Genomic DNA, 27,930 nt, shown 5'->3' on the forward strand with positions numbered 1-27,930 from the left:
GGGGGTGGAGCCATGTGTTGGGCTCTGTGCTGACAGCTCAGAGCCTGGAGCCTGCTTCGGATTCTGTGTCCCCCTCTCTCTCTGCCCCTCCCCCAGTGGAGCTCTGTCTCTCTCTCTCTCAAAAATAAATAAATGTTAAAAAAAAAAAAAAGTAAAAAGAAACAGGAAATTAATGTAAATCATGTATTTTAATTAACCTAAAATGTGCAATATTACCATTTCAGCATGTAATCGATATGAAAATTACTTGTGAGGTATTCTTTTTGTTCCAGTTCTCTGGCATCTGGGTGTCTGGTGTGTACTTAAACTTGCAGTGAGTCTCAGCCGCAAGCCCTGGGGGGCCCGTGGCTCCTGTACTGGACAGCGCAGCTCTGTGTAGGGCTCACAGCTTCTGCACACCAAACTTCATCTTACACATTCCAGAGGAACATCTTTTTAAAGCATACAGTTTCCCTAAGCCTCAGCAGAGAACACTCGACCGAATTTTATTTTTCCTTGGTGACCACACCCTCATCATGACAAGCATTTACCCTCTTTGTGCTCTTAGGGTCTTCTGTTTCCCCATGTTCTGCCTAGTAAAGCCAGGAATGGATGAGCTTGTCAGTGACAGTCCCCACAGGCCACCTGGATGCTGAGCATGCTGCAGCTTACCAGATCAAACTCCTGGGCGGGCCTCCAGCCCCTGGTCTGCAGCAGCTGCCACCCCAATTCTGTGGGAAACCTAAGGCCAGCGAGCCCTAACAGCCCCAAACCCCCATCATGATCCTAGGCTACCACAGTCCCCCAACTGATCACTCTGACAACTCTCCTCATTTTTTTCTACCTCAGATTCTGCCCAAGGTCTGTGTGGACAGACAGATTCTGCAACATGTGGCCTCAGAGCTCTTGGTCTCCGATGGCCTCTGCCTCTTGGCCACAGCACACTCCTGGCATGGCCCCTCATGTGCCCCACTCCCCTCCACTGCCTCCCCACCCACCCCCTCTCCAGGCTGCCCTCTACCCTCACTGGGCACCTCCCCAGGACCTCTATGTCCTCATATCCTGGCCACTGGCTGCCCAACCCAGCACACCCAAGGCATAAGCACTTGAGAAAACCCTGTGGGGCCCAGCACTCCATGCCACTCCTGTCCCTATGCTTGGGGCTTCTTCCCCACCTCTCTCCGAGCCCCTCTGTGTCAGTGCTCTGAGCACCAAAGCAAACCCACTCCACCTCTGGGCTCTCCGCCCTCCCTTTCCCACCTCTCCCCTCCAAGCTCAGGCCCGCTCCCACCAGTGACCTGGGCCCGCATCTCAGGCTGGAGCGCTCCCCACTACTCCTACCTCAAAGGGCTGCAGGGCAACAGGACTCTGAGCCTGCTTAACCCTTGCTGCTCCAGCAAGGCTGGCTACACTGGCTTCCTCCTGTCTCTGTCACCATTGGTGTATCTAGCCATCTCCCAAACTGGAAGGGGGACCTGTCCATCTCACAGCCCCCCTGAGCCCTCAGCGCTGAGAGCCAGCCTGGCACCCAGTCACTGGGTGAGCAAGCAGCAACACCCCCTTGAAAGAGGAGGGCTCCGTTCCCAGTTTCTCCCTCCCTCTGCCCACTGATTCCTCAACTCAGCCTTGTAGTCGACTGGCTCTACCCTGACCTGCCCCTTGGCCCTTCCCCATGCCGAGTTTCGGGTGGCACCTAGAACAGCGAGGTAGGTGATGTGGGAAAGGATATGGAGAGCACAGCCAGGGCATCTGTGGGATCTCAGGCCCTCACACGCCCCTGGCTCTGGGCCTCCAGCCTCACCACACCGGGCAATGCCTGGAAGGTACCCTCAGCTCAGGAAACAGGCAGGAAAGGACAATCACATCTTACCCTCTAGGCTACCTGTCAGGTGACAGCATCTAAGCAACCAAGGTGTTTCTCACACCTAAGGCTTCCCTCTCTACAGCAAAGTAAAGGCTCTCCTGCCCCTCGGCCTGTTGCCCTCCTCTCGGGGTGAGGGCACCTCTACAGAGCACAAGTCACACCTGGCAGAATTGGCCTCTGGGGGCAGGGGGCGTTGGTCCCATTCCAGAAGTACTGCAAGTGGTCTCTAATAAACCAAGATCTGAAATTGTGTCCCCAATCCCTAAGCTGTGTAACAGGGATGGCCCATAGGGTCCTGCCCTGGCAGTTCATCTCCAAGTTGCTCTGACTCTTGAATAGGGGCCACAGCAGTTTCCACAGAAACAAGAAAGAGCACCAACCCCCAGAGATAAACCAGTAAACGCAACCTGCAAAAGGAGAGAACAGGCAGCAAGAGAACCGGAGGGAACCGGGGGGCCCTGGAGAGAGAGGCGAGTGCGTGGCAGCTGGGCCGTGGAGCAGAACCGGAGAGGCCGCAGGCCGCGGGGCCGAGGAAAAGGAGGGCCTTGCAGGGGGACTACAGCTCTTGGCAGAGAGAAAGGAGGCCTCTGGAGGTCAGAGAGAGACACAAAGAGAGCAGACAGAGCGTGGATCAGTAAGGAAGCCTGCGCTCCAGTGCCCAGGGCCTCTCAGGAAAGGGGGCGTGGGTACCCAGGGCCCTGGCACTCCCTCCCACAGGGACCCAGCCTGCCCCCCACCTGAACATCGGCCCCTTCTCAGGATGTCTGTGAGTGCCCGAATCCTTCTGGCCAAGCATTCAGGTTGTTTCTGAAACTGGGAGCAGATGCGACACACCAGGAGGATGCAGCTGGAGCTCCACTGTGACACCTTTGTCATGGGCACCTGCTTAGCCCCCAGTCATGACTCTCGAGAGTGAGGAGGCCCCTCAAACTTGAGCCCAGTGCGGTGCCCACTCAGGCCTCTGCACCCTGCGTGTCTAGGGCAGCCAGGGGCTGCCATGATGACCCGTCCTGCAATCCGAGGAAGAACGCTCAGCTGGCTAGACTCCTGGGCAGCACCTGGGCCCAGCTGGGGTATAGGCTAAGGGGCGGCAGTAAGACCTCTGCCTGCCCCGCTCCCTGAACACTTTCCTGGAGGCTGTACACACTGTGAGAACAGGAACCAAAGCCACCTTGTTCCCGCGTTTGTGGAATGAAAGCATTTCTACCCAAGGAAGGAGGCAGAATCCCATATGAGGCTTAGCCTGCTGGCCACCCTGGACACCCACTTTGCGACCACCTGATCTGGACTTGCATATGTAGCAAAGGGTAGCAAAGAAACGAAACTGGGGACTGGAAACCAAAAGGCGAGCCCTTGGACAGTCCCTGTGGGTCCTGGGAGAAGACGCACAGTAAGGCCAGGCCACTCAGGACCAAGCCCACCTTGTGTCTGGCACCGCCCACGTGCCTCCCCTGCCACCCGCCTCCTGAGTCACAGGGGCAGGGAGCACCGGGCCCAGCTCTGACCTCGGGTCTCCGGGACGCTCGATGTGGGCAGAGACACGGCCACAGGGTCCTGGGGCTCGCTCGCCAGCCTCTGCCCAGCACACATGGACTTGAGCATCTGGAAGACAGCGAGGGGCGCCACGTTCAGCTTCAGCAGGTCCACCAGGATCCTGGAGAGAACACACGCGGTGGGCAGTGAGCCTTCCTCGCCCAGGCCCAGGAAGGCCACTTCCCTCAAGACCCCAACTCTACTCTGGGCGCTCAAAGGGGTCCGAAAAGGGCGGGGTGGGGGTGGGGAGCTCCTCCAGATCAGAGGCCCGGGCGGGGGAGCAGGGGTGTCTGGGGGGGTAGGATGAGCGCGCACTCCCACCCGCGCGCGCTCACTTGAACACGTCGGGGTCTATGGCGCCACCCGCCGCCTGCGCCAGCTCGTAAAGTTCCATCTCCTCGGCGGTCAGCACCTTCTTCCGCCGCAGCGCGAGCTTCTGCAGGGCCGCCTCCAGCCCCGGGGGTGCTCCCGGCCCGGGGCCCGCGCCCGGGGCCGCCATGTATCCGGCTAGCGGGAAGACGAGCGCCCCGCCCCGCCCCGCCCCGCCCCGCCGCGCTCCCTCCTCTGACCCCGCCTCCGCCGGGCCCCTCCGGCAGCTCCCACAGCGCCTTCTACTGGCTCCGCCGGTCGCTTCTCTCCCTGAAGCGCTACCGCCTGGCCTGCCCCGCAGCCCTACAGCAGAGGGCGCAAACCGGTTTGTCTCCTCTCCGCCATTCGATCCGCAGAAATTTACCTGCGGGATGATGAGGGATAAAAGCAGAAAAATGTGCATCTTTAGCCCAGAAAGCTGATAGCCTGCATAGTTTTGATAAGGATCAAATAAGTACTGGTTGCTACATTCTTAAAGGGTCTCATGACTGCCTGTATGTTTCATCGATAGTTAATACCGAACTGAATGATAAGCACCAGAGAAATCTTGTGACAGTAGTTTTAGGAGTAGAAATTGCAAGAAGACATTTATGATCTATACTCCCTGCACGTCCTCTCCCCCTTGAACACTAAGCATATAACCACTAGCTTCATACAGCAAAAATGCAGCTCTTTCGGCCCACAAGTCCTGTATCGTGCTACCTAAATGAACTTACTAAGTTGCACGGATCATCTCAAGAATTCTTTTTTGAGGGTCGCACTCAATGATCCCACAACAGGGAGACGTGTTAGGCGTAGGGGATGCCGTGGCGGACCTCAGAAACCCGTTTCTGGGCCATCAGGGTCGGTCCGCATTGGTCGTTCTCGCTTGGGCAGCAGCACCCAGGGCAGTGCCTGGCACATTGAAGGCGCTCAATACGCTTACGTCTACCGTAAGAAGGTCAGTCAATCAATGCACAGTGTATGATTTTTCCGCTCCAGTTCCCCATTAGAGGGCGCGCTTCCAGGACCTCAATAAACGGCTTCTCTTTAGCAGGCGCACGCGCGCTCCTTCCAGGGCACACGGAACTCTGGGCTAAGGGACACAGCTGCCCCCGCTGCACACGCGCATCCGGAGGTGTAACCCATAAACCCCGCCGGCCTTCACTTTGCGCACGCGCCCTTTGAGGTAACTGCTCGCGGAGGTAGCGGTGCGTTTCCCGCCAGGCCAGGGGAGGCGTGACGCCAAGCGCAGCTTGATGACGACATTTCGGCGCCGGGCAGCCGAATGGCGGTCTCCGTCCCTTAGGCGGGCGACTTTATGGGTCCCACAGGTGAGTGGTTGGGGCCGCGTGCGGGACGGCCCCCGCGTTCCGGGCCCCCCCCCCCTTCCGGACCTCCGCCTAAGTCATTTCCGTTTCTACGCGAGCCGCAGGCCTTAGGCCCGGCGCCGGTAGCTCTGCCCCCGGCCGGGCGGGCAGGCTGGGAAGCCAAGGGCTCGGCTGTGCGCTCATGCCGTCTTCCTGGGCTGCGCACTCGTGCCACCTTCTCGCGCGCCTCGCACACCCGGTCCTGGTGGGTGCTTGGTTAACGTTCGTTGACGGGTTGGCGGAAGGAGAGATCCAAGTTAAAGTTGAGCCTTGGGCTCCACAGGCTGTGTGGGAGGAAGAGCCGGGTGTGGATTCTCGCCTGACTCTTCCTCCCTGTGTGGACCGACCTTTGTGAGCCTCAGTTTCGTCTTCTGTAATATGGAGCTCCCATGCTCACTTAACAGCATACTTGTGAGCATACTCTGGGAACATACTCTGCTTCTCAGAGCGCAACCAAAGGGAGGCCTTGGCAGTAGTGTGATTTGCTTGGAATGACTGGCGATGCCTCTCTGAGAAGAAACCCCAACAGGATCCGAAGCAGCCATTGAAGAAAGTGGGTGTAAAGTGGGTACACAGCGGAGAACGGTGTGATGGACGAGCCAGGCTGTGGCAGCGTTAGAGAACAGGGCAGACGAGACACTGCCCTCTCTTGGAAATACTCCTTGTTTTGGTGCCTCTGGGCCTCAGTTCTTAAGCTGCTGCCTATGCAGGCTTTGTCTAAGAAGGAGGTGCTTCCACCTCATCATCTCTAAAGCTCTGCCCTTTGCAAACAGGCCAAGATTTTATGCTGCTTTGATCCTTCTGCTTTGGTCTTCTTAATCAGTGTTCTCCTGGCCACTTGGTTCAGGAGCAAAGTGTTTACATTTTCCTTGAAACTGAATTTGATAGCGGGTGCCTGGATGGCTCGGTTGGGCTTGATTGATTGATCACTCGTGGTTTTGGCTCTGGTCACGGTCTTGCTGTTCATGGGTTCAAGTGCAGAGCTTGCTTGGGATTCTCTCTCTCTCTCTCTCTCTCTCTCTCTCTCTCTGCCCCTCCTCTGCTCATGTGCTCTCTCTAAATAAATAAATAACCATTTAAAAAAGACACCTGAATTTGATAGCTAATCTCAAGAATTGAAGAAAACCTGGAAGATGCTTATATTGCCAAGAAGCAGAGATGCACATCTCCCCTCAACTCCACTGCCTCACAGCCTCCTTGCATCTAGTCTTTCTCCATCCACATACACTTTCATTTGCCACCTCAGCACCTTTACTCTTGCTGTGGGCACAGCTGTGCCAGGAAAGCCATCATCAGTGGGACTCGGCAGGCTCCCTTCCTGTTCAAGTCTGGATATTTTCCGTTTCTGACCTGGGTGGTCAGAGAGAAGGGAATCTAAAGAGTTGCTCCTGATTTTCTGGTGGCTTGTTCGAAAGCTTCCTCCAGCTTGCTCATCCCCTCCATTCATTCTCATAGAGCACAGGTGACATTCGGGAGATTCACCCACCTGTCTCTGTGGGAGATGTGTTAGGAGATGAGTATATTAGAGTCTTGGCTCTGCTGACTGAGGGCAAGTGAGTTACCTCCTCTCTGCTGCTAGTTCTTTATCTGTATTGGCCCAGCAGATTGTTGTGAGGAAGTATAGTCTGTTCTTGCTTAACAAACTTAGCAGCTTAAGACTGCGTCCATTTATTATCTCACAGTTCTATAGTCAAGTCCAGGAGGGCTTGGCTGGATTCTCTGCTTAGGATATCACAAGACTGAAATCAAGGTGTTGGTTGGCTTTGCCGTTACCTAGAGGCTCTCAGGAAAAATCTTTCCAAGCTTCTTCGAGTTGCTGGCAGAATCCACTTCCTTTGGGCTGCAGAACTAAGGTCCCCATTTCCTTACTGGCTGGCAATGGGAACTGCTCCATATCTTAGGGTCCGCCCACTTGAGACTTCAATTGTGTCTGCAGAATTCCTTCACAGGACCTGCATGAGCATTTGGTTGAATCGTGGAGGGCTATCTTTAAAATTCTGCCTACCACTGAGTATTAAATGAGGAAATACGTGGAGGGTCCTTAGAACCAGGCGTGCCACACAGCAAGTGCTCTACAAGCTTTACAGATTCGCCACTGCGAACTCGGCTCTGAAGCTGGCCACCACGTACTGCATCAGAACAGCGTTTTTGTAAAACGTGAAACTTGGCAGCACAGGCTGTGCTGTAGTATAGTGTCGTGTGGCAGATGTTGAGATTTCGCCTTGGTTTTTCCACAGTGGTTTCCTAAGGTGGCCGTTTTCAGCGTTCCCCAGGAGGCTGCTATGGCGTTCCCTCACCTGCAGCAGCCCAGCTTCCTCCTGGTAAGTGTCAGTTGCCCGCGTGAGGGTCGGTGAGATGATGGTTCTACAGCTGAGGGACTTGAGAGTCCTATCCACTGACTTGAACTTTGCACTGGTGGTTTTCTGAGGGGCATGTGAGGAAAAGAACGTTGGACTTGGGATTAGAATCCGTAGGCTTGGCTCTGCCCCCTAATGGTGTAGGACCTTGGGTTTACTCAACCTCTGAGCCCTGTTTTTCTTATCTACAAGAGGAGCTTCTTACCTACAAGATAAGTTGATTCACATGCCATTTTTACTGCTTCCTGAGGTCTGGGGAGGAGCGCGGGAAAAGATATACATCAGAATTTTCATGTCTTGTAAACCTTTACACATTTATGGGATATTCTAATAATCGTACTGTCATCCCTGGACAATGGAGGGGCAGGGACCCTGCTGTGCTGGGGGCAACCAGGACTGTACTCTAAGTATTAAACATGACACCAAGAAGTTAGGTGTGAGGCAGATATCAGGGGTGAGGATTCCTAATTTCAGGTCCCAGAAGATACTTCTCGTAAACATTTATTCAGAAGGACATCCTTCCATGGTGCATCCTCTAGAGCCAACAGATGCAGTGCCTCTGGCATCGAGTGGGTAGAGACCAGGCATGCTGCTAACCTACCCACCCTCCGTGGCTGCAACAGCCCAGGTTTCCACCTCTGACTGAGACACCACCTTCATTTAGAGGTGGCTAAGGCCTTAGGTATCCTTGGGCAAAGCCCCCTTGGTTCACATTCCGATATTTTCTCCTGATCTTAATCCATACCCCATGACCTTGGGTAGATTTCCTTCGTTCTTGTCCTGAATTTCCTAGCCTGTCTATCACCTTCATGATTAGTGTCAACGTTTGGTTAAAGCTATCTATCATTTCTCACCTGCGTGCCTCGTTTCTTAAGATAGTGAGTTTAGTTGGTTTGTTACCTACTGAATAAAGGGTAGCTTGGTTAAGAGGCCTTCTGTCACTCTCATTTTGCTGGGCATCCTCACTGATGATCACAGTGGGGTCATCACAGGGGGTCGTCACATGGGAAATTTCCAGTTCACGTGTATACACTCAGTGAGTACCCTGTGGTCTCTGAGGGGTGTCCTACGCCTAAGCATCCTCTTCTGGTTGTGGGACTGACCCTGGAGCTGACCCCCTGCTTATGGATTGTGTGGAAGCCACCTCGGTCATGCAAATGTGCAGTTCTCTGCTATAAGTGGGGATGCCTGACAGAGGGTGCAGGGAAGAAGCCTGAGAGTTGGCGATGTAGAGAGCCAAGGCGTCTCCTAGTCGTGTCCTTTAGGCCACTGACACAGGCACGAGGTGCCGGGGAACCAGGCCGGTGGTATGTCTGACTCCTACCTATCATTTGGATTTCTGTTTTGATTCGAGCCAGGATAACCGCAAAAGCCACCAAGTGAATATGCTCATGATCTTTTTGGTTTGTTCTATCTTCTAGGCTAGCCTGAAAGCTGACTCTGTAAATAAGCCTTTTGCACAGCGGTGCCAAGACTTGGTTAAAGTCATTGAGGATTTTCCAGCAAAGGTACAGCTGTGCTAGCATCTCCTTGGGGCATGTCTCATACTCGTTGAAAAACATTTTTTTTTAAGTTTATTTATTTATTTTGAGAGAGAGAGACAGAGACACAGAGAGACAGAGAGACAGACAGAAAGAATATCCCAAGCAGACTCTGTGCTGTCCAGGCAGAGCCCTGTGCAGGCCTTGATCCTGTGAACTGTGAGATCATGACCTGAGTGGAAATCAAGAGCCAGATGCCTAACCGACTGAGCCACCAGGCGCCCCTGAAAAATGTTCTTATATAAGCCCCTGATTCCTACCTCTGAGCATTGCCCTGGACAGAGGCTTGACCCAGTATTGTAACTGTCGCGTGTATGGACACATTTAAACATGTCAGCATGTAGGCCAGCGGTTCTCAGCCACAGGTGCTTCTGTCCTGCATGGGATACTTAGCACCATCTGGAGACATTTTTGGTTGTCACACAGGGGAGGGTGCTACTGGCATCAAGTGGGTAGGGACCAAGTGTGCTAGTAAGTATCCCCAAATGCACAGGACAATCCCTGCCCCAACAAGGAAGCATCCAGCTCAAAAAGATTGAGAAACCCTGATGAAAATACTGAAAAGATACATTTAAATCACACCCAATTATCAAATAGTAGTGTAAGCCCAGGCAGCTAGCCTGGACAAGGATTCTCACCGATGATCAGAGGAATGTCATCAGGGGTGGTCAGTGACTCCAGACATTTCCAGTTCATGTGTACACACTCCATGAACAAGGTGGGCAGTTTGTGGCACGGGGCTGGACTGGGTGGGAGGCTCACGTGGCATGGAGCCGGGCAGTGGGCACCGGTCCTCAGCAAGCCTGCCCGCAGCCTCCCCTGCACACCCATTTCAGGAGCTGCACGCCATCTTCCCGTGGCTGGTAGAGAGCATTTTCGGCAGCCTGGACGGTGTCCTCGTTGGCTGGAACCTCCGCTGCTTACAGGGGCGAGTGAGCCCTGTGGAGTACAGCATTGCAATGGAGTTTCTAGACCCCGGGTAGGTAGGTTTGTCATCCGAGAGGGGCCGGATGTTTCCTCATGGTGATCCCATTCTTGAAGCACTGAATTTCTCAAAACTCAGAAACCGTCAAAGCAAGATGGTTTGCAGTTCGTTGCCCTGTTTTTGTTGTTTTAATTTCATCTCCAGTGGCCCAATGATGAAGTTGGTTTATAAGCTCCAGGCGGAAGACTATAAGTTTGACTTTCCGGTTTCCTACCTGCCTGTAAGTAAGCCGTGGGGTGAGAGCCGTGCTCGGGCAGAGCACCCTGCACAGCGGCTGCGGCCGTGGGGGAGGCGGGCAGGGCTTGAGGGGCTGCGGCAGTGGGCACGGCACCATGATGTCTGCTCAGGGCCCAGGGGCCGTGGCACATAGAACTTCAGTGGCTACTTTTTTTAAAGATCATTCCAGGGGCGCCTGGGTGGCGCAGTCGGTTAAGCGTCCGACTTCAGCCAGGTCACAATCTCGCGGTCAGTGAGTTCGAGCCCCGCGTCAGGCTCTGGGCTGATGGTTCAGAGCCTGGAGCCTGTTTCCGATTCTGTGTCTCCCTCTCTCTCTGCCCCTCCCCCGTTCATGCTCTGTCTCTCTCTGTCCCAAAAATAAATAAACGTTAAAAAAAAAAAAAAAATTAAAGATCATTCCAAACTCTGCCCATGGGGAAGGCGCCACACTCCTGGTTTGTACCTGGCTGAGTGGCAGGCAGGGCCATGTGACCAGTTGCTGTTTTTCTGAGTCTCTGGTCCAGAGGGCAGAATTAAGGGATGACTTGTTCAGGGGGTTTGAGGAGCAAAGAAGACGGGGAACATCAAGTGCTTGACAAGGCTCAGAAACTCAAACAGCTGCTGCCCTTGCTGTTTGCGGGTGTTCCTGAGGATGGCGTGAACAATTCCGAGTGGAGGCCCTCTTGCGCTGGTGCTACCCAGAGGACGGCACCACTCCCCCAGGCAGGGTCTGAGTGCCTGTGGCCTCCACCGCACCCCTCCCAAAGGCTGCACTGCATGGGGTGCCCTGCCAGAGCCTGTCCACAAGCCCAACACGCTCTCTCCGCAGGGCCCCGTGAAGGCATCCATCCAGGAGCGCGTGCTCCCCGACAGCCCCCTGTACCACAACAAGGTCCAGTTCCCCCCGACGGGGGGCCTCGGCCTGAACCTGGCCCTCAGTATCCTTTGTCAGTCCCCCAGGGGTGGGGAGGCCGTGGGTGGCCAAGACGTAATGCTGAGGGTGGTCCAACAACCCCTGCCTGTTTGCCCCCTGACACTGCCGTCAGATCCGTTCGAGTACTACATGTTCTTCTTTGCGTTGAGCCTCATCACTCAAAAGGTACGAAAGGGATGCCCCTAAGCAGCTCTTTACCAAAGCCCCCATGAAGGGTGGGGGCTGTGGCCTAGGACTTTCTTTCTCTTCCGTCTCCACCTCATTTCTCCAGCTCCTCCTTTGCATCCTCCTCCAGCCTTCGCCCTTCAGGCCATTCTCACTTAGTGAGGATGACAGGCTGGTGGGCGGATTTGACAGGTCATGTGGGGTGACCTGGGTGCCTCGAGTGGTAGTCGGGAAGGCTTCCCACAGGAAGTGCTTTACTGGGCATGGGCGCAGGGCAGAGGTGCCCAGGAAGTTTGCTGTACATCATCTTCCCATGTGCCGAAAAGGACTGTGGGGTCTAGCCCCCTGTGGTGGGAACTTTGCTCCTGGCACTGCCCAAGGTGCTTGTGTTCGGGCCCTTGGGATATGGCCCATGTCCCAGGGCTCATGTGCAGTGATTTGAGCCCTGCAGTTGCTGGGGTTAGCAGCCAGGGTGGCACCCAGAGCTACACACCAATGCAGATTTGCTTTTCCAGCCACTCCCTGGGACTCTCCACATACGAACTTCAGACTGTGCCTATTTCATCCTCGTGGACAGATACCTGTCATGGTTCCTGCCCACAGAAGGCAGTGTGCTCCCCGCACTCTCCTCCAGTCCTGGGGGGCCCAACCCCTCACCTGCTCCCAGGTAAGGCTCTCTGGTTGCCCTGGCCCTTGGCCTGGGGTGGCCCAGCCCTGTGGCTAGCCTTTAAGGCCTGGTTCTTCCATGAGGGGGTGGTCTGGTCAGCGGGCATTGCTCATAGGGACAGTAGTGCCACTCTTTGTTCATGGTGTCCCAACTTTTCTTATGCCTGAGATCTCAACCCCAGCTGCCCTAGCACAGACTGGAGAGGAGGGTAAAGGAGGACATCTGTGTGGGTTTTCAGTGATTAGGTCCTGTGGCCACAAGGACGAGGGCTGGCTTTGGTCTGGGAGTGGGCTGGGTTCTGCCCACAGCAGCCCTCCCCACATGTGCATCCAAGCCCCACACTGAAGCGGTGTGTTGCCAGGGCTGATTGATGGCACTAGGCAGGTGGTGCTGGAGAGAAAGGGGCTGTGGGCAGGCCACAGCAGGGCTGACATGTGGAGGAATAAGAACAGGAAGAATGTGTGTAGGCTGCAGGACCAGGCCTTGGCCTGAGCCAGAGGCCCTGGGGCAAAAAGCCTTTCGTGCCAGTCCAAGGCTGGGCTGTGGCTAGACCGTGCAGGACGGGAGTGTACAGCCAGCCTCAACTCGAGGGTGAACTGAGGCCTTGGCGGGGTGCATTTAGCCAGTGGCTCATTGGCCGCCTCTCCCCAGGAGACGCTCCTGACCTGGGAGCTGCCAGCTGTGCTCCTCACCCTCCTCAGTCTTGCTGGTGTGCCTTCTTCCCTGGGAGGCAGGTTCAGGCCCACCCCACATCTGCTGACATGTGCCGTGCTGTGACCCAGACCTCACATGTGTGCACAGATGTGCCCAAGGAGGGGGGATTGAAAAGAGGAGGTGGGGGCACGGAGGTGGGGAGAGGCTGCCCCGGCATCAGTAATGCTGCGGCCAAGAAGGACCAGGGCTGGCCAGGTTCACACCCTCTCAGAGGCAGGTTTCAGCTGCCCAGCTGTTCTCTGGGCCCGATTTTGTTGGCTTGTTTTAACATAGAATTTCAGACTTCTAGAAAACTTGCCACAATAACAAAAAACTTTCATAAGTCCTTCACCTACGTTTGTGAATCATTCCATTCTTTATCTGTATGTGTTTTTCCTGGGCCATTTGAGTAAGTGATAAATGCAATGCCTGTTCCCTCTTAATGTCTTGGAGTGTATTTCCTAAGAGCCAGTGCATTCTCCTACACAGCCTCCTGCACTTCTATCCAAGTCAGGGAATTAATATTGCTACCCGGCTGCCATCTAATCCTCAAACCCCATTCGGGCTGCACTGTCTACCCCACTAATGTTTGCCACCTGGCTGGGATCTGGGGGAGGGTCACTCTCTGTGTGTGGTTGGCTCTGGTCCCCCTCCAGTCTGGAACACTCTCTCAGTCTTTCCCTGTTTCCTGACCTCAACACCTTTGAAGCGTGCAGCCTGGAGGTGTGCAGAATGCCCTTATCTTAAGTTCTCTGGTATTTCCTAGTGATTAGACCCAGCAGCCCGTGGAGTCTGTGTGCTTGCAACATTGTCTTGATCGCTGGGCCAAGGGGGTGTTGGCCAGGTTTTCCTACCATAAAATTAAATGGGTCCTTTGTGCCTAAATTAATTAACAAAAGGGATTTGTTGGGAAGATCTACTGAGACTCTGTAATTATCAGTGGTGTTCGTGTCCCTTGACGATCGTCAGCCAAATCAGTTATTAATTGGTTGGTTGCCAGATGGTAGCTGTCTGGTTTCATCCTATAGTTATCAGTGGGCATTCTGTGGTAGGAAAGACTTTTCTTCCTGTCTGTTGATGGTGTGTATCGATATGGATTTGTATGGATTTGGGGGTCGTTCTATGATTCAACAAGTGGTAATGGTTACTGTTGCCAGTGATGTTGATGTTGAGATTGCCCCTGGTTGTGCCAGCAGGATCCCCTAACGAAGGCCTTTTCCTGTGTCTCCCTCAGAACACCAACCATGCCCTTCGCTTCTTATGGCCTCCACCACACCAGCCTCCTAAAGCGACACATCTCTCATCAGACATCTGTGAATGCAGACCCTGCCTCCCATGAGATCTGGAGGTCAGAAACTCTGCTTCAGGTGAGCGCGAGGAGGCTCTTCTCATCTTCTGTTTCAAAATAAACTGCCTGGCCACCTTCCACCCCCAGGGGCAGAGGCCTAAAGACTGTCCTCAGCCTGAAAGTGGTTCTGAATTGTTGGTGTTCTCCTGCTGTGGCGTGTGGGAATCAGACTAGAAGAAACGTGCCCATGTGTCTAACCTGTATGTCATTGGTAGTATTTTTCATCCCAGCGTCCCCTTTCCAAAGACTTTTGTCTTTCTCATGGTAATATGAGCGCTGCTCAGTTTCCATTGGATCCGTGTAAAAGCTTTCCCCACCTTCGACATTTTCAACCTGTTCCCACGTTGCTGGAGATGTTTCCTGTCATCACCATCATTTGGATATTAAACCCCTGCCCCAGTAGCGCTTTTGTTGTTGTTGTTTGGTTTTGTTTGTTTGTTTTATTTTAGGGAGAGGGCGCATGCACACGAGCAGGGGAAAGGGGCAGAGGGGGCGCAAGAGAGAATCTTAAGCAGGCCCCATTCTCAGCGCAGAGCCTGACACAGGGCTTGATCTCATGATTCGTGAGATCGTGACCTGAGCCGAAATCAAGAGTCCAATGCTTAACCAACTGAGCCACACAGGTGCCCCAGAGTTCAATAATGTTCTGTCACGTGGATATTCCCCTTTTTGTGTTTCTGTTCATCTATGGATGGCCACTTGGGTTGTTAACACATTTTAGCTATTGTGAATAGCTGTTTCTACGTGGATGTACAGATATCTCTTAGAGACTCTGATTTCGGTTCTTTGGGGTATATACCCTGAAGGGGAATTGCTGGGTCATGTGATAGTTCTATTTCATACTTTAAGGAGCCGCCATACCATTCTCCACAGTGGCCGTACCATTTTATATTCCTGTCAGCGGTGCACGACCTTACCAATGCCCATCATTTTCTATCTTTTAGTATAGCCATCCTCATGGATGTGAGGTGGTGTCTCCCTGTGGTTTTGATTTGCACCTCCCTCATGGTTGATGATTTGAGTATCTATTCATGTCCTTACCGGCCATTGGTACGTCTTTGGCGAAATGTCTGTTCAAGTCCTTTGCCCATTTTTTAATTGAGTGGCTTTATTTTTTTGTGGTTGAGTTTTAGGAGTTGTCTTTCTATTCTGGGTATCCGTTCTTTATCACATACACGATTTGTAAATACTTTCCCCCATCCTGTGGGTGACCTTTGTCTGTGGATAATGTCTTCTGACGTGCAAAATATTTTTGAATTTTCATCAAGTCCAATTTGTCTGGTTTCTTTTGTTGCCTGTGCTTTTAGAGCTAGAAATCATAGCCCAGTCCAGTGTCCTGAAGCTTTCTGCCCACAGTTTTTGCTAAGAGTTTTAAGTCTTAGCTCTTACATGTACGCCTTTCATCCGTTCTGAGTTATTTATTATTCATGGTGTGAAGTAAAGGTCCAGCTTTATTCTTTTGCATGTAGATATCCAGTTTTCCCAACACCGTTGGTTGAAAAGAACTGCCCCTGGAATGGCTGTGATACCTTAGATGGAAACCATTTGACCATCCGGTGCTCTCTTGCAGGTTTTTGTTGAAATGTGGCTTCATCATTATTCCTTGGAGATGTACCAAAAAATGCAGTCCCCTCACGCCAAGGTAGGTTGCCACACTTTTTCACCCGCTCTGCTCTGGCCCTGGTGTGCCTGGTCCACCTGCTGCTTCTTGTCCTTGATCTCAGCTCGTTGTCAAGGGCTGGATGGTGGGAAGCAGAAACTCACCATCATCCCTTACTCTGATGCCGGACGGCAGGTGGGTTTCATTCTGGGGTGGGCTTGCACCCTGCGGGCTGGAGGCCTGTCCTCTCTGGGGTCCTCCCCATGCTATTTCCAGAGCCCCCTCCCTGGCAGCCGGAATGGCTGAGGTTGTGGTGCTCGTGCTCTGGGGCCAGGAGAGCTGCGGATGCCTCTGGGAGTCACATCCGGGCCTGTTCCCTCTGCTATCACAGCGTCTCCTGCTTTCCTGCTGAGGTGGCACCCGGCCGACTTCGCTCACCTTGGTGCCCGTACTGCCTTCCACCTCCTCCAGAGCATTGGCAGGCAGCCCTTTCTGCAGTGGGTGGGATCTGATGCCTCCCTGCATGCAGCCTGGCCTGTCTCCTCCTCTTTTTCCCTTCTCTTCCCTCACAGGGCAGCATGCTCATTTGCAGAGGCGTGAAGGCAGCTGTGTCCCTGGAACGTTCCCAGGGCCGGCAGACGCGTCAGAGTACAACAGCTCTGTTCGCCTCTTACTAGGCAGGGTGGGCACCTAGGTTCACGCTCCATGAAACCGCCTGAAACGTGTGAACTGGGGCCTGTAACCAACTGTGTGATCTGTGGCTTCTGTGCACTTCTGTGTTTGCTGCTCAGACTTTGCTTTTGTCAACGCCAGACAGAATTCTTGAGAGATTCCTTACGAATTAACACTCTATAGGCTAAAATTCACAGGGGTGGCCTGTGACCTTCCCTCTGTGATTCCAGCAAGTGGTGGTGGTTCTGCAAAGTGTTGGCAACCGGTTCTGCTTCTCTGCTGCCCTTCTGAGTACCCATTTGGGGAGCAGCCCCCAACCACTGCTCTCTTAAAGTGCAGAGTGACCCAAATCTCTGTCCTTGACATCACAGGGAACAGAGGAAAAGCCAGAACTCTGTCTTGGGCCTCTCGTGTTACTAAGTGCTTGCACTGCCATTGCTGCTTCCACAGTGGACTGGCTGCATGTTCCTGGCTGGTGCACGGGGGTCAGGGGCCAGGCTTCCCCCTAGGGCCCTGGGGGCTCACTCAGCCCCTGTGCATGTGGCTTTTGCAGAGGCCGGGGCTGCTTTGCTGCATTGCCTTCCCATCTGCTCGTTCTGTCTTCTGAGCCAGGGGGAGCACATTCACTGTCATTTTTAGCAGATCTGCCAGTCACAGAGGTCCTCTAGGTTGTCTCCTGTGAGGATCCCGAGCCCTATACGAGGGAGGAGGGTGGGCCGTCCCTGCCGGAGCAGGGGAGCCTTCCCCTTCTTCCTCACGTTTGCTTCCTCTTGGCCAGACCACAGGGCAGGGGAGAGCTGCTCAGAATGACTGGTAGTCAGGGGGCGACTGGGAAGCCCCCACCAGGTACCCATTGAGGTGTTTAGTTGTGTTTTGTTTTGTTTTGTTTTGTTTTGTTTCCTATTTGTCTTTGCCTCCTATTGAGGCTGAAAGCAAAACCTAAGAAAACCTGGTGTGTGGGAAGGGGAGAAGGACAGCCATGCAGGTCTGCTTCACCTGAGGCTCCTTACCATTTACCCAGGCCTGTGCTGTGCCGTTTGGAAATCCTAGCCTTGGGGTCAGTTTTCCTGATGTGAAAGATGCAGGAAACGCAGCTCTGAGAGGTCCCATGGTGCTTCCATGCCTAGCCTGGGTCCGGAGTGTATGCTCGCTCCTTACAGCCCGGGCCTCTGCTCTGCCCCAGCTTACTGGGCAGGGAGGGCTTCAGGAGAGTCAGATGGTCGGTAAAGACCGCATATTCCTGCAGGACACTGTGGGGCCTGCACTGTGTTCCTGCAGGCTGGGCAGACCCCCAACAGGGGAACCATGTGCTCCCTGATTCCTCACTGAGAGCTGTCGCTGAGCCCGGGTCTGGCCCAGAGGAAGGCCATGAAGGGCAGACACCTCCTTGCTGTGCTGCTTCCTGCCCCTGCTCTGCGCGTCTGTGGCTGTGCCTGTCTCCTCGAGGTCTGGCACATGCATTCTGACCTCTCCCGTGTGAAGCATGGTACGCGGTGGGAGGCATGGCCCTCCCAGGGCAGGATGTGTGCAAGGGCCGGCTCTGGGTTGTGCTTGGCTAAAGGGGACTGCTTTAGCAGGCCTTGTCGCTGCAGCGGGGCAGGGCAGAGGTGGGGTAGGGGTGGACAGCTTAAGCCAGCTCTGCTGTCATCCCCCATGGCCCAGGCTGTCCCAGCCTCAGGGTTCCAGCTGCCTCTGGGTGTGTGTGGCCGTGACCAGATTCTTGGGGCCCGTCGGGACTGATGGAGGGCTCTGTGTGTCTGGAGTTGGGGAGTCCTGGTGAGGTACGAGAGGTGGGTCTCCCAGGATTCGAACCCATGAGTGTTCACGTTACCTTTAACGATTTCGGGAATGTGGGGTGTGGAAGGTGTCAGGCCTGGTGAGCTAAACCTTGCTTGCCTCTGTGCCACCCTGGGAATCAGCCCCATTCAGGAGGGGTCGCTGATTGGATCTTTGACACCTAGGAACTGATCTCATCATATATCAGTTTGGTAAATTTCTTCTTGGGACAACACAGGGAAGTCCAATAAGTTACAAATTTTTCTTTCTTGAGCAAAGAGGTCTCCATCTGGAACTAGCTCCTCAAAAATTTCTCTTCTGAGCCTCGGGGCCTTCAGGGCCTTGGTGGCCATCAGTGTGTCCCAGCAGGACTCCTGGGATCCTGGTGGGCTCCAGTGTGCACACGCTGCACACAGAGCATTCAGGGTTGGGGGAGGGCAGGACCCTCTGGAAGGAAAGTGAGTCAGGCTGACCTCAGGGAGCTGGAGAGAACTTCAGGCCCCAGAGACATGAAGGAGGCTGCCCAAGTGACCTTGAGGGTCTGTCTGTCCCTCTGCCTGGCAGGTGGAAGAGCACCCCTTGGGCCTGGCTCTAGTCTGCCCACCAGGAAGGGCTCCGTCTGGGCGGCTGAGAGGGTGGTGTCCCATTGGTCTGAGGCTGCTGGGCTGTGATTGTTTGGATTGTCACTGACGTGCTTTTGTTTTTGTTTTTGTTTTTGTTTTTTGTTTTCTCTCCTTACTTCTGGGCTCACTTTTGTCTTTCTCTCCCTGCTGTCCCCTCCCCGGTCTCTCCCCTCCTGTCCCCTGCCCTGTCCTCTGCCCTCCCTGCCTGTTCTTGGCTTCTCTGTTTTGTTGTCTCTCAGCTGGAGGTTCTGCACTACCGACTCAGTGTCTCCAGCGCCCTCCACAGCCCTGCCCAACCCAGCCTCCAGGCCCTCCACGCCTACCAAGTACTGGCCGCTCTCATATTGTTTTGTTTCACCCCTGCCCTGTGGTGTGAGCCATGGAGCGCATGGCAGTGCAGTGGTAAAGCGAGGGTCCGGCCGGGGGCCAACTGGGGTGATTCAGGCCAATTCCAAGCAGAGTGAGGCCAGTGTGTGTTGGGGATGGTGGCAGGCATCCGTCTTTAGCCTGGCTCAGCCCTCAGCTTGGTAGACTAGCCCGGGTTTGGGGTGTGAGGCCACCAGATCTGCCTGGCCAAGCCCCAAGCCAGTTGGAATGTGGTAGGCTCTTGGGAGTTGGTGACTTCTGTGCTTGGCCCTGGGTTGAGGGAGCGGAAACAGTGTGGCCTTCGCAGTGGCCTGACTCACCTGGCTTTGCGGGCCTGGTACCTAGGAACTGACTGAGCCCAGGGAAGCCCCAAGGCTCATGGTGGCGTGGTCTGTCAGTCCCAAGCCTGTGTGAGGCCAAGGGGCAGGGAGGACAAGGGCTTCGTCCCCTAGCCTGGAGAGGCTGTTGGTCCTTGAGCATGCTGGGGCCTGGCCTCTTGTGGACTTTTGTGCTCCCACAGAGGTAGGCGAGAGCAAGAGAGGGCCTCACGGAGACTGGTCTGCTTTAGGCAGAGATGACCAGTGTGGACGGATTTGAAGTCTTGAGGTCGGTAGATGGAGTGCAGGACTACAGGCTGTTTCAGGGCAGATGGAGTCTGGTAGTTCATGGATTCATGAGATGAATGTCAGGAAGTTTGGGCAGAAAGCATGCATCTAGATCCCATGCTCGAGGCCAGGGGTCTGTCCAGTTCCCCCTCAGTGGGAGCACACCACATTTAACCTGATATTTGAGCACAAGATAAGAAATCACGTTTGCTGGGATGGGGTGGTGAGTGCGCACAGGGTTCCCACTCAGAAGCAGCAGCCACAGGGAAGAGGGAAGAGAATGATCCAGAAGGGCCAGCAGGGGCGGGTTTAGCACAGAAGTGGTACCACTCCAGCATGTGTTGGGGAAGGGCTCACTTGGCCAAGAGCAGCATCCCTGGAGAAAAGTGCACAGCAGGAGGGGGAAGAGCCCTCCCCCCACCCACCATGGGAAGGGTTGCTGAGCTGAGAAGGGCTGGGCCCAGTGAGAAATGCCACTGGCTTTGGGAAAGTGTCCCTAACGGCCATGCGGGTGGAGGAGGCCCACTTACAGCAGCGGTGGCTGGATTCCTGTGGGGATTTGGCTCTCGAGGGTGGGGGGGTGAGAAGGAAGGTTTGGCTTCTGTCCAGAGGGAAGATAGCCCAAGGAGCTTCCCGGTTCAGTGCCAATGCTCTGTCCTCCGCTAGGGAGATGGTGGGTGGGTCGGCGAGGGGCCAGGAATGAGAAAGGGGGAGGCTCCTGGGGGGAGTCACAGCCTGGCAACAGTGCCCTCTGATCCTCCGTTACTGTGAAAATATCTTACTTTTTTTTGTTGTTCAAATGATGCAAGTTCATCGCCTAAGCTTACAGATAAGCAGAAGAAAATCTCCTGAAGCCCCGTAGCTTCCCCCGCAGTCATATCGAGTCGTGTGGTGTGTTGCCTAGGCCTGTGGAGACAGATCCATGGCAAGGAGAGCGGAGAAGGCAGTGCCGCGGGCAGTGGTGGGGCTGTGACTGGGTGCCCGGGCTGTGCCAGGAGGCACGGCTTGTGCCAGCCTCAACGTTGCGCAGGATTTGGACTAGGCTGCCAGAAGCTCTGTCGAGGTTGTGGGGGTCCCAGAGGCCTGGGGGGTGAGTGTGGGGAGAGGAGCGCGTCCGGGCACCCCAGAGCTGGGAGCCGGAGGCAGCGTATCCTGCCGGTGCCATCCTCTGCCACTCTGGAGACTCCATCCTGTATTCCGTCACAGAAGAGCCAGCAGACAGGCTTTCCTCTCGGGGCTGGGTCTTAAAGATCCTACCTGAACCTTGTGAATGAGAATTTCACCTGACAAGATAGAAAGCACTCTTGTCTTGTGCTGACGGCAGGGCTGTTAGCAATAGAGGAAGGGCCACCCTGCGCCAAGCCCCAGCTGGCTGTGTCCAGGACAGGAAGTGGATGGAAGGGTGAGGGTTACAGCAGGAGAAGGAATTTGGGAGTGTTTCTCCCTGAAAAAGGAAGCCATGGGCCCCAGCGAGCTGTCTTCATATACCTGGGAGGCAGGCAGGAGACCCTGAGTCCGGATCCAGGGTGGGATACTGGCCTGCCTTGCCCCCTGCTCCTCCTCTGGCTGGCCAGGAGTTGGGGGGGACCCCTGAGGACTTGGCCGGGCAGCAATGACCCGAGTCAACCACAGAGGGTGCAAGAAGCGGTTGGAAGCACACAGGGAAGCATTCAGGTCTGCTTTAGCAAAGCCGTCCCGCCCTGCCTTGCGTGCTCTTAGCGGGTCTCAGAGCTGGCATGCGAGGTCTATCTGCTGCGTGCCAGGCCCAGGGAGGGCCCTGTGGGTGGCCCACACATCCTGTCGGGGAGAAGTGGTCCTGGGCGGGACATACATGGCCAGGCCTGGGGGCCCCACCTGGGACCAGTCTGGGTCCTGACACAGCTCCCCCTCAACCTCAGGAGTCATTCACACCCACGGAGGAGCACGTGTTGGTGGTGCGCCTGCTGCTAAAGCATCTGCACGCCTTTTCCAACAGCCTGAAGCCTGAGCAGGTCTCTCCCTCCACCCACTCTCACGCCACCAGTCCCCTGGAGGAGTTCAAACGGTGGGTACAGGGCATGCACAGGCCTCCCGTGTCCCTGGCTGCCACTGCCTCCTACTGCACATACTTGTTGCCCACAGTAACCTATCCTTAGGGCGTGGGGTCGGCCTGTGAGGCGTCTGCAGGGTGGGGCAGGTGGGAAATCACCTTGACCCCTCCTGGGTCTGTTTCCCGACGCCTCCTCTGGCTCCACAGGCGGGTGGGGGCTGCCTGGCTGCCACGGCCTTTCCTTCCAGGCCTGCCGTCTTCAGTAGAAAGAGCCAGGCTGGCCAGAAAGAGGCCCCATCTTGTTGCCCTGTCTTGTCCCCTCCTCCCCAGTGTGGGCAGAGTGGAAGATCTACGTTGACCGCACTCAGAATGCCCAGGAAAGCCGATGGGCTGGGAGTGCCTTCACTGCAAAGTGGCTCATTTGTCATGGGAGACTGAGCTCTGTGCTGCACCCTCCCGCTCCTCTTCCCCTCTGCTCCCCCAGTCCTTCTGTCAAAAGGGCCAGGACGGTGGCCTGACTCCTAGGCCAACTGGGGCCAGCAGAGCAGGTGACTTGTGTGTGGTGACCCAAGCAGAGGTGGTCACAGGAGCCATGCTAGGTCAACCGCTTGTGTGCTGTGTGTCCTTGGGACATTCCCTAATCTCTCTGAACTTTGGTTTCTTTGTGAAAAATGGGGCCCAAAATAGGAGGCCTTGCCTTCAGGGGTGCCCAGTGTTCACCCCGGCAGAGCTGGCCCTTGGAACCGGGAGCCACTTGGCTCACCTATGAGGGGACCCTCTCCTCGCCTCCCCTCCCCTGCAGGGCCGCCGTCCCGAGGTTTGTCCAGCAGAAACTCTACCTTTTCCTGCAGCACTGCTTTGGCCACTGGCCCCTGGATGCGTCCTTCAGAGCCGTGAGTGTCAGCCCCATCTTGCTTTCTTTGTCTTTGCCCTCTGTGCCTGATGAGGGAGGTCCCGTGGGGCGGATGCAGGAAGGAATCAGCTATTGCCGCAGAGGGTCACATTGGTGGGTCACATTGTTCTGCTCATTTGAGTTTTCAGAGCCAGCCCCCAGGTACAGAAAAGCTGTCTGCCCTGACCTGGAACCCAGTGGGTCCACGCTGGGTGGGTTCCCAGCCCCACTGAGCATCACAGGCTCCGCTCCCTCAGCTGGGGAAAGCATTCCTGTGTTCCACACGTTCCACACTCACTTCCGAAGGGCTGGCACGAGGGTTACATATCCTAAGGGTTAAAACTAATGTAACGTTGTGTGTCAGCTATCTGCAGATTAAAAAAATCATTTTAATTAAAGATGAAAAAAGAAACATCATAGGGGATGCGGAGTTCCCTCCTGCTCCCTCTCGGAGTGGCGGGTGGGAAGAGAACGTGGTAACACCTCCAGGAGAACCGAAGCCCCACGGTTAGGATCACCCCCTCCTCACCTGAGCTGCCTGCCGGGAGCCGAGCTCCAGGCCACCCAAGGATCTGGACCAAAGCCCCAGCCCCACAGCCCAGCAGAATGCCAGCCTCCAGGCCCTCAGGGCACACGTGTCCCACCAGGTCCTGGAGATGTGGCTGAGCTACCTACAGCCCTGGAGGTATGCACCTGAGAAGCAGGCTCAGAGCAGCGACTGCCAGGCCCGGTGTGTGTCGGAGAGATGGTGAGCCCCGGCCCGTTGTCCTCCCTAGGGGGACCTGCTTCCAGGTGGGGCACAGGCCCCTCCCTCCTTGACTGTGCTTTGTTGTCTGGGCCCTGGGCTTGATCTCCCACAGAAACAGCTGGTGACTCCTCTGTGCTGTCCCCTTGCCGTTGACTGTCTCCCCTCAGATGTATGTTTGCACTCGCCCCCAAGCACCCCTCGACCCGTCTTCACTAGCGTTCTGCATAGCAGCCACCACCGCCTCCCCTCCCGCCCTCACGGCCAACCCCCCAGCCTCCGCCAGCGCCTCCTCTCCACGACTGCCTTCCTTGTGCTCCTTCTGGTGCCCGGGCCAGCCTCTGCTGCGGAGGCTTTGGCCCTCTCGGGAAGGGCCGCATCCTACAGAGGATTGCGCCGTCTATAGGAGGCCTAGGTCTTCCCTGCCTCCCTTGTGCCTCCTCCCTTTCCCCCACCCCTGGTCCCTCAGCCACGATGAGGTCGTGGCAGGGGAGAACCTGGAACCCAAGGAAGAGAGCGCTAGTGAAGCGGGGGCATAGACTGGTGTAGTCCTGCCTCCAGTGGGAGTTCTGAGCCCTGATGCACTGCCTGGTCCCCAGGGCACCCTTTGTGCAGGAGAATCTGCTGATGTACACCAAGCTTTTTGTGGGCTTCCTGAGCCGCGCGCTCCGCACCGACCTGGTCAGCCCCAAGAACGCGCTCATGGTATTCCGAGTGGCCAAAGTCTTTGCCCAGCCCAACCTGGCTGAAATGATCCAGAAAGGTAAGCCCTCAGCCAGAGGGAAGCAGCACTTAGAGAGGGACCCACGGACCCTGCATGTGCCTCACGGGCTCACGGTGGGCTGGCAGAGGTGCCACGGGGACTCCTGGTGCACGGTGGCGGGGTGGACATCGGAGCCTAGCGGCATCCTGCCTTCCCTGTGGCACGCGTGCCGGGCAGGAGCTGCGGGGGTGCTGGGCGGGGGAAGCAGAGCTCAGAGCTGTGTCTCCCTGGTGACTCTTGGTGGCATCAGAAAGCAGTCTTGGCCCGTGTCGTGTCTTAGATGGCTTTATCGGGTGTTAGCTTCTCTGGTTTTCTTTTGTGCATGTCGGCCTTCCTGTTGAGACTGGTGGGGGCTCCAGGAACATTAGGAGTTGGGCCCCTGTGCCACTCGGTCCCTATCCCTCGGAAGCCTCAGCGGCACCCAGGAAGCCAGCCAGCGGCTACTGGCTGTTTGGTGCCATGGAAGCTGAAGCCAGAGTCGGGTTCTGCTTTCCAGGGGAACAGCTGTTCCTGGAGCCAGAACTCGTCATCCCACACCGCCAGCACCGACTCTTCACAGCTCCCACTTTCACCGGCAGCTTCCTGTCCTCGTGGCCCCCAGCCGTCACAGACGCCTCCTTCAAGGTGAAGAGCCACGTTTACAGCCTGGAGGGCCAGGACTGCAAGTACACCCCAATGTTTGGGCCCGAGGTGCGGACGCTGGTGAGTTGGGGCTCCCCCAGGCCACACGGCCGTCCCGAAGCCGTGGCAACAGCAGGGCCAGGGAGAGCACACGTGTTGTACGGAAGGAGGAAGGTTGGGTGTTGGTGGACGCTGCTGTACCTTGGCTTTTTTTCTTTTTTCAGTGCGGTCTACGTTTTTTCTGATGATAAAGGCAGCACTTGCTAGAAAGTTTCCACATTTAGGATATGGGCGTCTTGGGGCGCCTGGTGGCTCAGTGAGTTAAGTGTCTGACTTTGGTTCAGGTCATGATCTCAGGGCTCCTGAGTTTGAGCCCCACATCGGGCTCTGTGCTGACAACTGGAGCCTGGAGCCTGCTTTGGATTCTGTGTCTCCCTCTCTCTCTGCCCCTCCCCTGCTCACAGTCTGCCTCTGTGTCTCTCCAAAGGAAATACACACACACACACACACACACACACACACACACACACACAGAATATGCACGTCTTAGTCTTGAAAGACCCTGGCCTCCTCCTGGCCTGCTGGGGGCCCCCAGGTCCGCCTGCCAGCCTGTTTGGTGGCTGGGTGGCGTGCGGTGGCACCACCCGAGCTGGCTGACCTGCCCCCATGCCCCGCAGGTCTTGCGCCTGGCTCAGCTCATCACGCAGGCCAAGCAGACTGCCAAGTCCATCTCTGACCAGTGCGGGGAGAGCACGGCCGGCCGCCCCTTTCTGTCGTGGCTGGGCTTCTGCTCCACAGACACGAACGGCTCCTACGCAGCCAACGACCTGGACGAGATGGGGCAGGACAGTGTCCGCAAGACAGACGAGTACCTGGAGAAGGCCCTGGAGTACCTGTGCCAGATGTTCCGAGTACGAGCCGGGGGAGCTGTCCCCTTCCTGGCGTTCGGTCCCGCGGCCCTCATCCCCTGCCCAGCCCGTGGGAGATACAGCCCGTGCCCACGATGTCACGTCTGGGCCCCCTTGCTGTCGCCGTTAGAGGCCCAGGGGGGCCAGTCTCCTCCCTTCACCCCGAGAGTGAAGGCAGGTAGCAGGAAGCGGCACTGCCTCCTCACGGGGCTTCCTCCCTCACAGCTCAGCGAGGCTCAGCTCACCCAGCTCACGCTTGCCTTGGGGACAACTCAAGATGAGAATGGGAAGAAGCAGCTCCCAGACTGCGTCGTGGGGGAGGACGGGCTCATCCTCACGCCCCTGGGCCGGTACCAGGTAAGGGCCACACCCCGGAGGGCTCCGCTCTCCTGGCGGCGTGGCCGTGGCTCCCGCTGGCCGAGCCTCCGAGCCCTGTTGTCCCGGCAGGCCCGGCAGCGGAGACCGCACTTGTGAGGCGTCGCAGAGGTGTGTTCGCAGGGCTGCTCGCACGGCCCAGGTTTCACCCGGGGCTCGCCTCCTTTGCTGCTTCTAGATCATCAATGGGCTGCGAAGGTTTGACATCGAGTACCAGGGTGACTCAGAGCTGCAGCCCATCCGGAGCTATGAGATCGCCAGCCTGGTCCGCGTGCTCTTCCGGCTGTCCTCCGCCATCAACCGCAGGGTGAGTGCACGCGGGAGGGCCGCCCCCGCCTCCGGTCCTGCCACCCTCGGGGAGAGGCCGGGGCAGCGTGCGGCCCTGCCCGCGCCCACTCCCCGTGCCTCTGTCTCTGCCCAGTTTGCAGGCCCGATGGCAGCCCTGTGTTCCCGTGCCGACTTCCTCGGCAGCTTTTGTCGGTACCACCTCACGGAGCCCGGGCTGGCAGACAGGCACCTGCTGAGCCCGGTGGCACGAGGGTGTGCGGCCCGCCGTCCCCGGGGCCCTAGGCTCAGCCTGCGCTTCCTGGGCAGCTACCGGACGCTGCTCTCGCTGCTTCTGGCCTTCTTCGTGGCCTCCCTGTTCTGTATTGGGCCCCTCCCTTGCGCCCTGCTCCTCGTGCTGGGCTACCTCCTCTACGCTGTGGCCATGACGCTGCTCACCGAGCGCAGCAAGCTGCACCATCTCTGACCTCCGGCCGGGTGCCGATGCAGGGCCGCCAGCGAGAGGCCCACACAGCCTCTCCCTCGAGCCTGAGAGGCCACCTCCGAGCTAGGGGGCCACTTTCCTGCAGCCACGGAGCCATGCCACGCGTAAGAGGAGATGAAACCGGAAGGGTGTGGTCCAGGCTTGGCAAGGAAGGGAGTGACATCAAAGGGCCTGTTAGTGTCACAGGACGGTGCCGGACCCAGCCACTCGGTCCTCCCTGCTTCCCTCAGCCACAGGCCCTGCAGTGAAATGGGCCTCCAGGCCTTTCTCCAACCTGACACCCCAGGGTCTAGCTGTGTGAGGCCTGGGAGGCAGTGCTGCCCAGGAGGGGCCTCGCCATCCTTAAGGTTGACAAGGTGGCGTGCCTCTCCTCTCCCTGCCGACAGCAGGACGGTCCCTCAGTGTCTGGTTCCAGAGAAGATTCCAAAACCCTAGAGGTTCCTGAGAAAGTTAGAGGATGGTTCTCTGATTCCTAACTTTAAGCCTAGATTTTGCCATCGCGTTTGGCAAAGTGAGGGTCATTCTTCACGCATTGCCAGCAATTCTGGGGCTGGGCCCTACAGCTCCACTTTCTAGAAGAAAAGATCCTCCAGGAGCACAGATGCTCAGTGGGACAGTGCTTCACCTCTGGCTCCCTCCTGGCCCCCAAGCCATTAAGCACGTTGCTTGGTGGCAGCCCAGCGTCACTGCCTCATCCGGGACAGGCTCGCTTGTCCCATGGGCAGAGGGGATGTGGCTGGGCCATGGGAGTTGGGCATCGTCTGGTGCTGCAACCAAAGATGGTCAGAGGCATTGTTTGTACCTTCAGTAAAATCGAGTGCAAAGACACTAACTTTTTGATGACATTTGAATGTTCCTACTACACAGCAATTTCATGTTCTCTGTCGAAAGTCATCCCCACAGGGTCTCAAGCACATGCAGTCATCTTACGGGGGACGCACCAGAGAGAACATCTCAACGACGATTTTAAACCAAACCTTTGTTTTGGGTGTTTTGGGTTTTTTTAAGTTTCCAAACTAAATGTTGAGCTTTGTATTTTGATGTGAACTCAGAATAATGGCATTCTGGGGCCTGTGACCAAAAAACAAACCAAGTTTGTAACTGACCGCAGATCTGAATAAAGCAGTTTTTGCTCCCGAGTCTTGTGGTCCCAGGGCTCAGCCTCCAGCGCGGTCGTCTGCACAGG

General features: G+C 56.1%; 2 protein-coding genes across 13 annotated transcripts; one reads left to right on the forward strand and one right to left on the reverse strand.

The window, feature by feature from the left end:
- Positions 1–169: 169 nt before the first annotated feature.
- On the reverse strand, positions 170–4,864 carry LOC122470489 (mitotic-spindle organizing protein 2B-like). Of its 2 annotated transcripts, XM_043558168.1 has the most exons (5): positions 4,462–4,864; positions 3,712–4,109; positions 3,349–3,497; positions 1,989–2,430; positions 170–660 (listed from the first exon to the last, which is right to left on the reverse strand). In XM_043558168.1, exons 2-5 carry the CDS (start codon positions 3,873–3,875, stop codon positions 648–650), a joined length of 768 nt encoding a protein of 255 aa, XP_043414103.1. In that variant the 5' UTR covers positions 3,876–4,109; positions 4,462–4,864; the 3' UTR covers positions 170–647. The 2 variants fall into 2 exon arrangements, with proteins under 2 accessions (XP_043414103.1, XP_043414104.1); XM_043558169.1 differs by lacking the exon at positions 170–660 and having other exon boundaries at positions 984–2,430.
- A 2-nt stretch (positions 4,865–4,866) lies between these two features.
- Positions 4,867–27,883, forward strand: LOC122470488 (sphingomyelin phosphodiesterase 4). 11 transcript variants are annotated; one of them, XM_043558159.1, is made up of 20 exons: positions 4,867–5,058; positions 7,332–7,415; positions 8,873–8,959; positions 9,829–9,971; positions 10,122–10,197; positions 11,023–11,131; positions 11,240–11,292; positions 11,808–11,959; positions 13,887–14,019; positions 15,571–15,642; positions 18,911–18,997; positions 21,541–21,686; positions 22,474–22,564; positions 23,211–23,311; positions 23,908–24,071; positions 24,568–24,773; positions 25,370–25,603; positions 25,826–25,957; positions 26,154–26,282; positions 26,397–27,883. In XM_043558159.1, the coding sequence occupies exons 1-20, from the start codon at positions 4,984–4,986 to the stop codon at positions 26,724–26,726; spliced, it is 2,604 nt and encodes an 867-aa protein (XP_043414094.1). In that variant the 5' UTR covers positions 4,867–4,983; the 3' UTR covers positions 26,727–27,883. The 11 variants fall into 11 exon arrangements, with proteins under 11 accessions (XP_043414094.1, XP_043414096.1, XP_043414091.1 ...); XM_043558160.1 differs by lacking the exon at positions 4,867–5,058 and adding an exon at positions 5,131–5,299; XM_043558163.1 differs by lacking the exon at positions 4,867–5,058 and adding an exon at positions 5,349–5,647.
- Positions 27,884–27,930: the final 47 nt, after the last annotated feature.

The sequence above is a fragment of the Prionailurus bengalensis genome, chromosome D3 (genome assembly GCF_016509475.1).
Source record: "Prionailurus bengalensis isolate Pbe53 chromosome D3, Fcat_Pben_1.1_paternal_pri, whole genome shotgun sequence".
Classification (NCBI taxonomy): Eukaryota; Metazoa; Chordata; class Mammalia; order Carnivora; family Felidae; genus Prionailurus; species Prionailurus bengalensis.

Excerpts from the sequence above, each read along its gene's own strand:
- LOC122470489 (XM_043558168.1), bottom strand. The coding sequence starts at position 3,875 with ATGGCGGCCCCGGGCGCGGGCCCCGGGCCGGGAGCACCCCCGGGGCTG. Across the intron at positions 3,498-3,711 it reads ATAGACCCCGACGTGTTCAA|GATCCTGGTGGACCTGCTGA; the intron begins GTGAGCGCGCGC and ends TGTTCTCTCCAG. Across the intron at positions 2,431-3,348 it reads GAGCGTCCCGGAGACCCGAG|AGGCCTCCTTTCTCTCTGCC; the intron begins GTCAGAGCTGGG and ends TCTGACCTCCAG.
- LOC122470488 (XM_043558156.1), top strand. The coding sequence starts at position 4,984 with ATGACGACATTTCGGCGCCGGGCAGCCGAATGGCGGTCTCCGTCCCTT. Across the intron at positions 5,059-7,331 it reads CGACTTTATGGGTCCCACAG|TGGTTTCCTAAGGTGGCCGT; the intron begins GTGAGTGGTTGG and ends GTTTTTCCACAG. Across the intron at positions 26,283-26,396 it reads CCTCCGCCATCAACCGCAGG|TTTGCAGGCCCGATGGCAGC; the intron begins GTGAGTGCACGC and ends GTCTCTGCCCAG.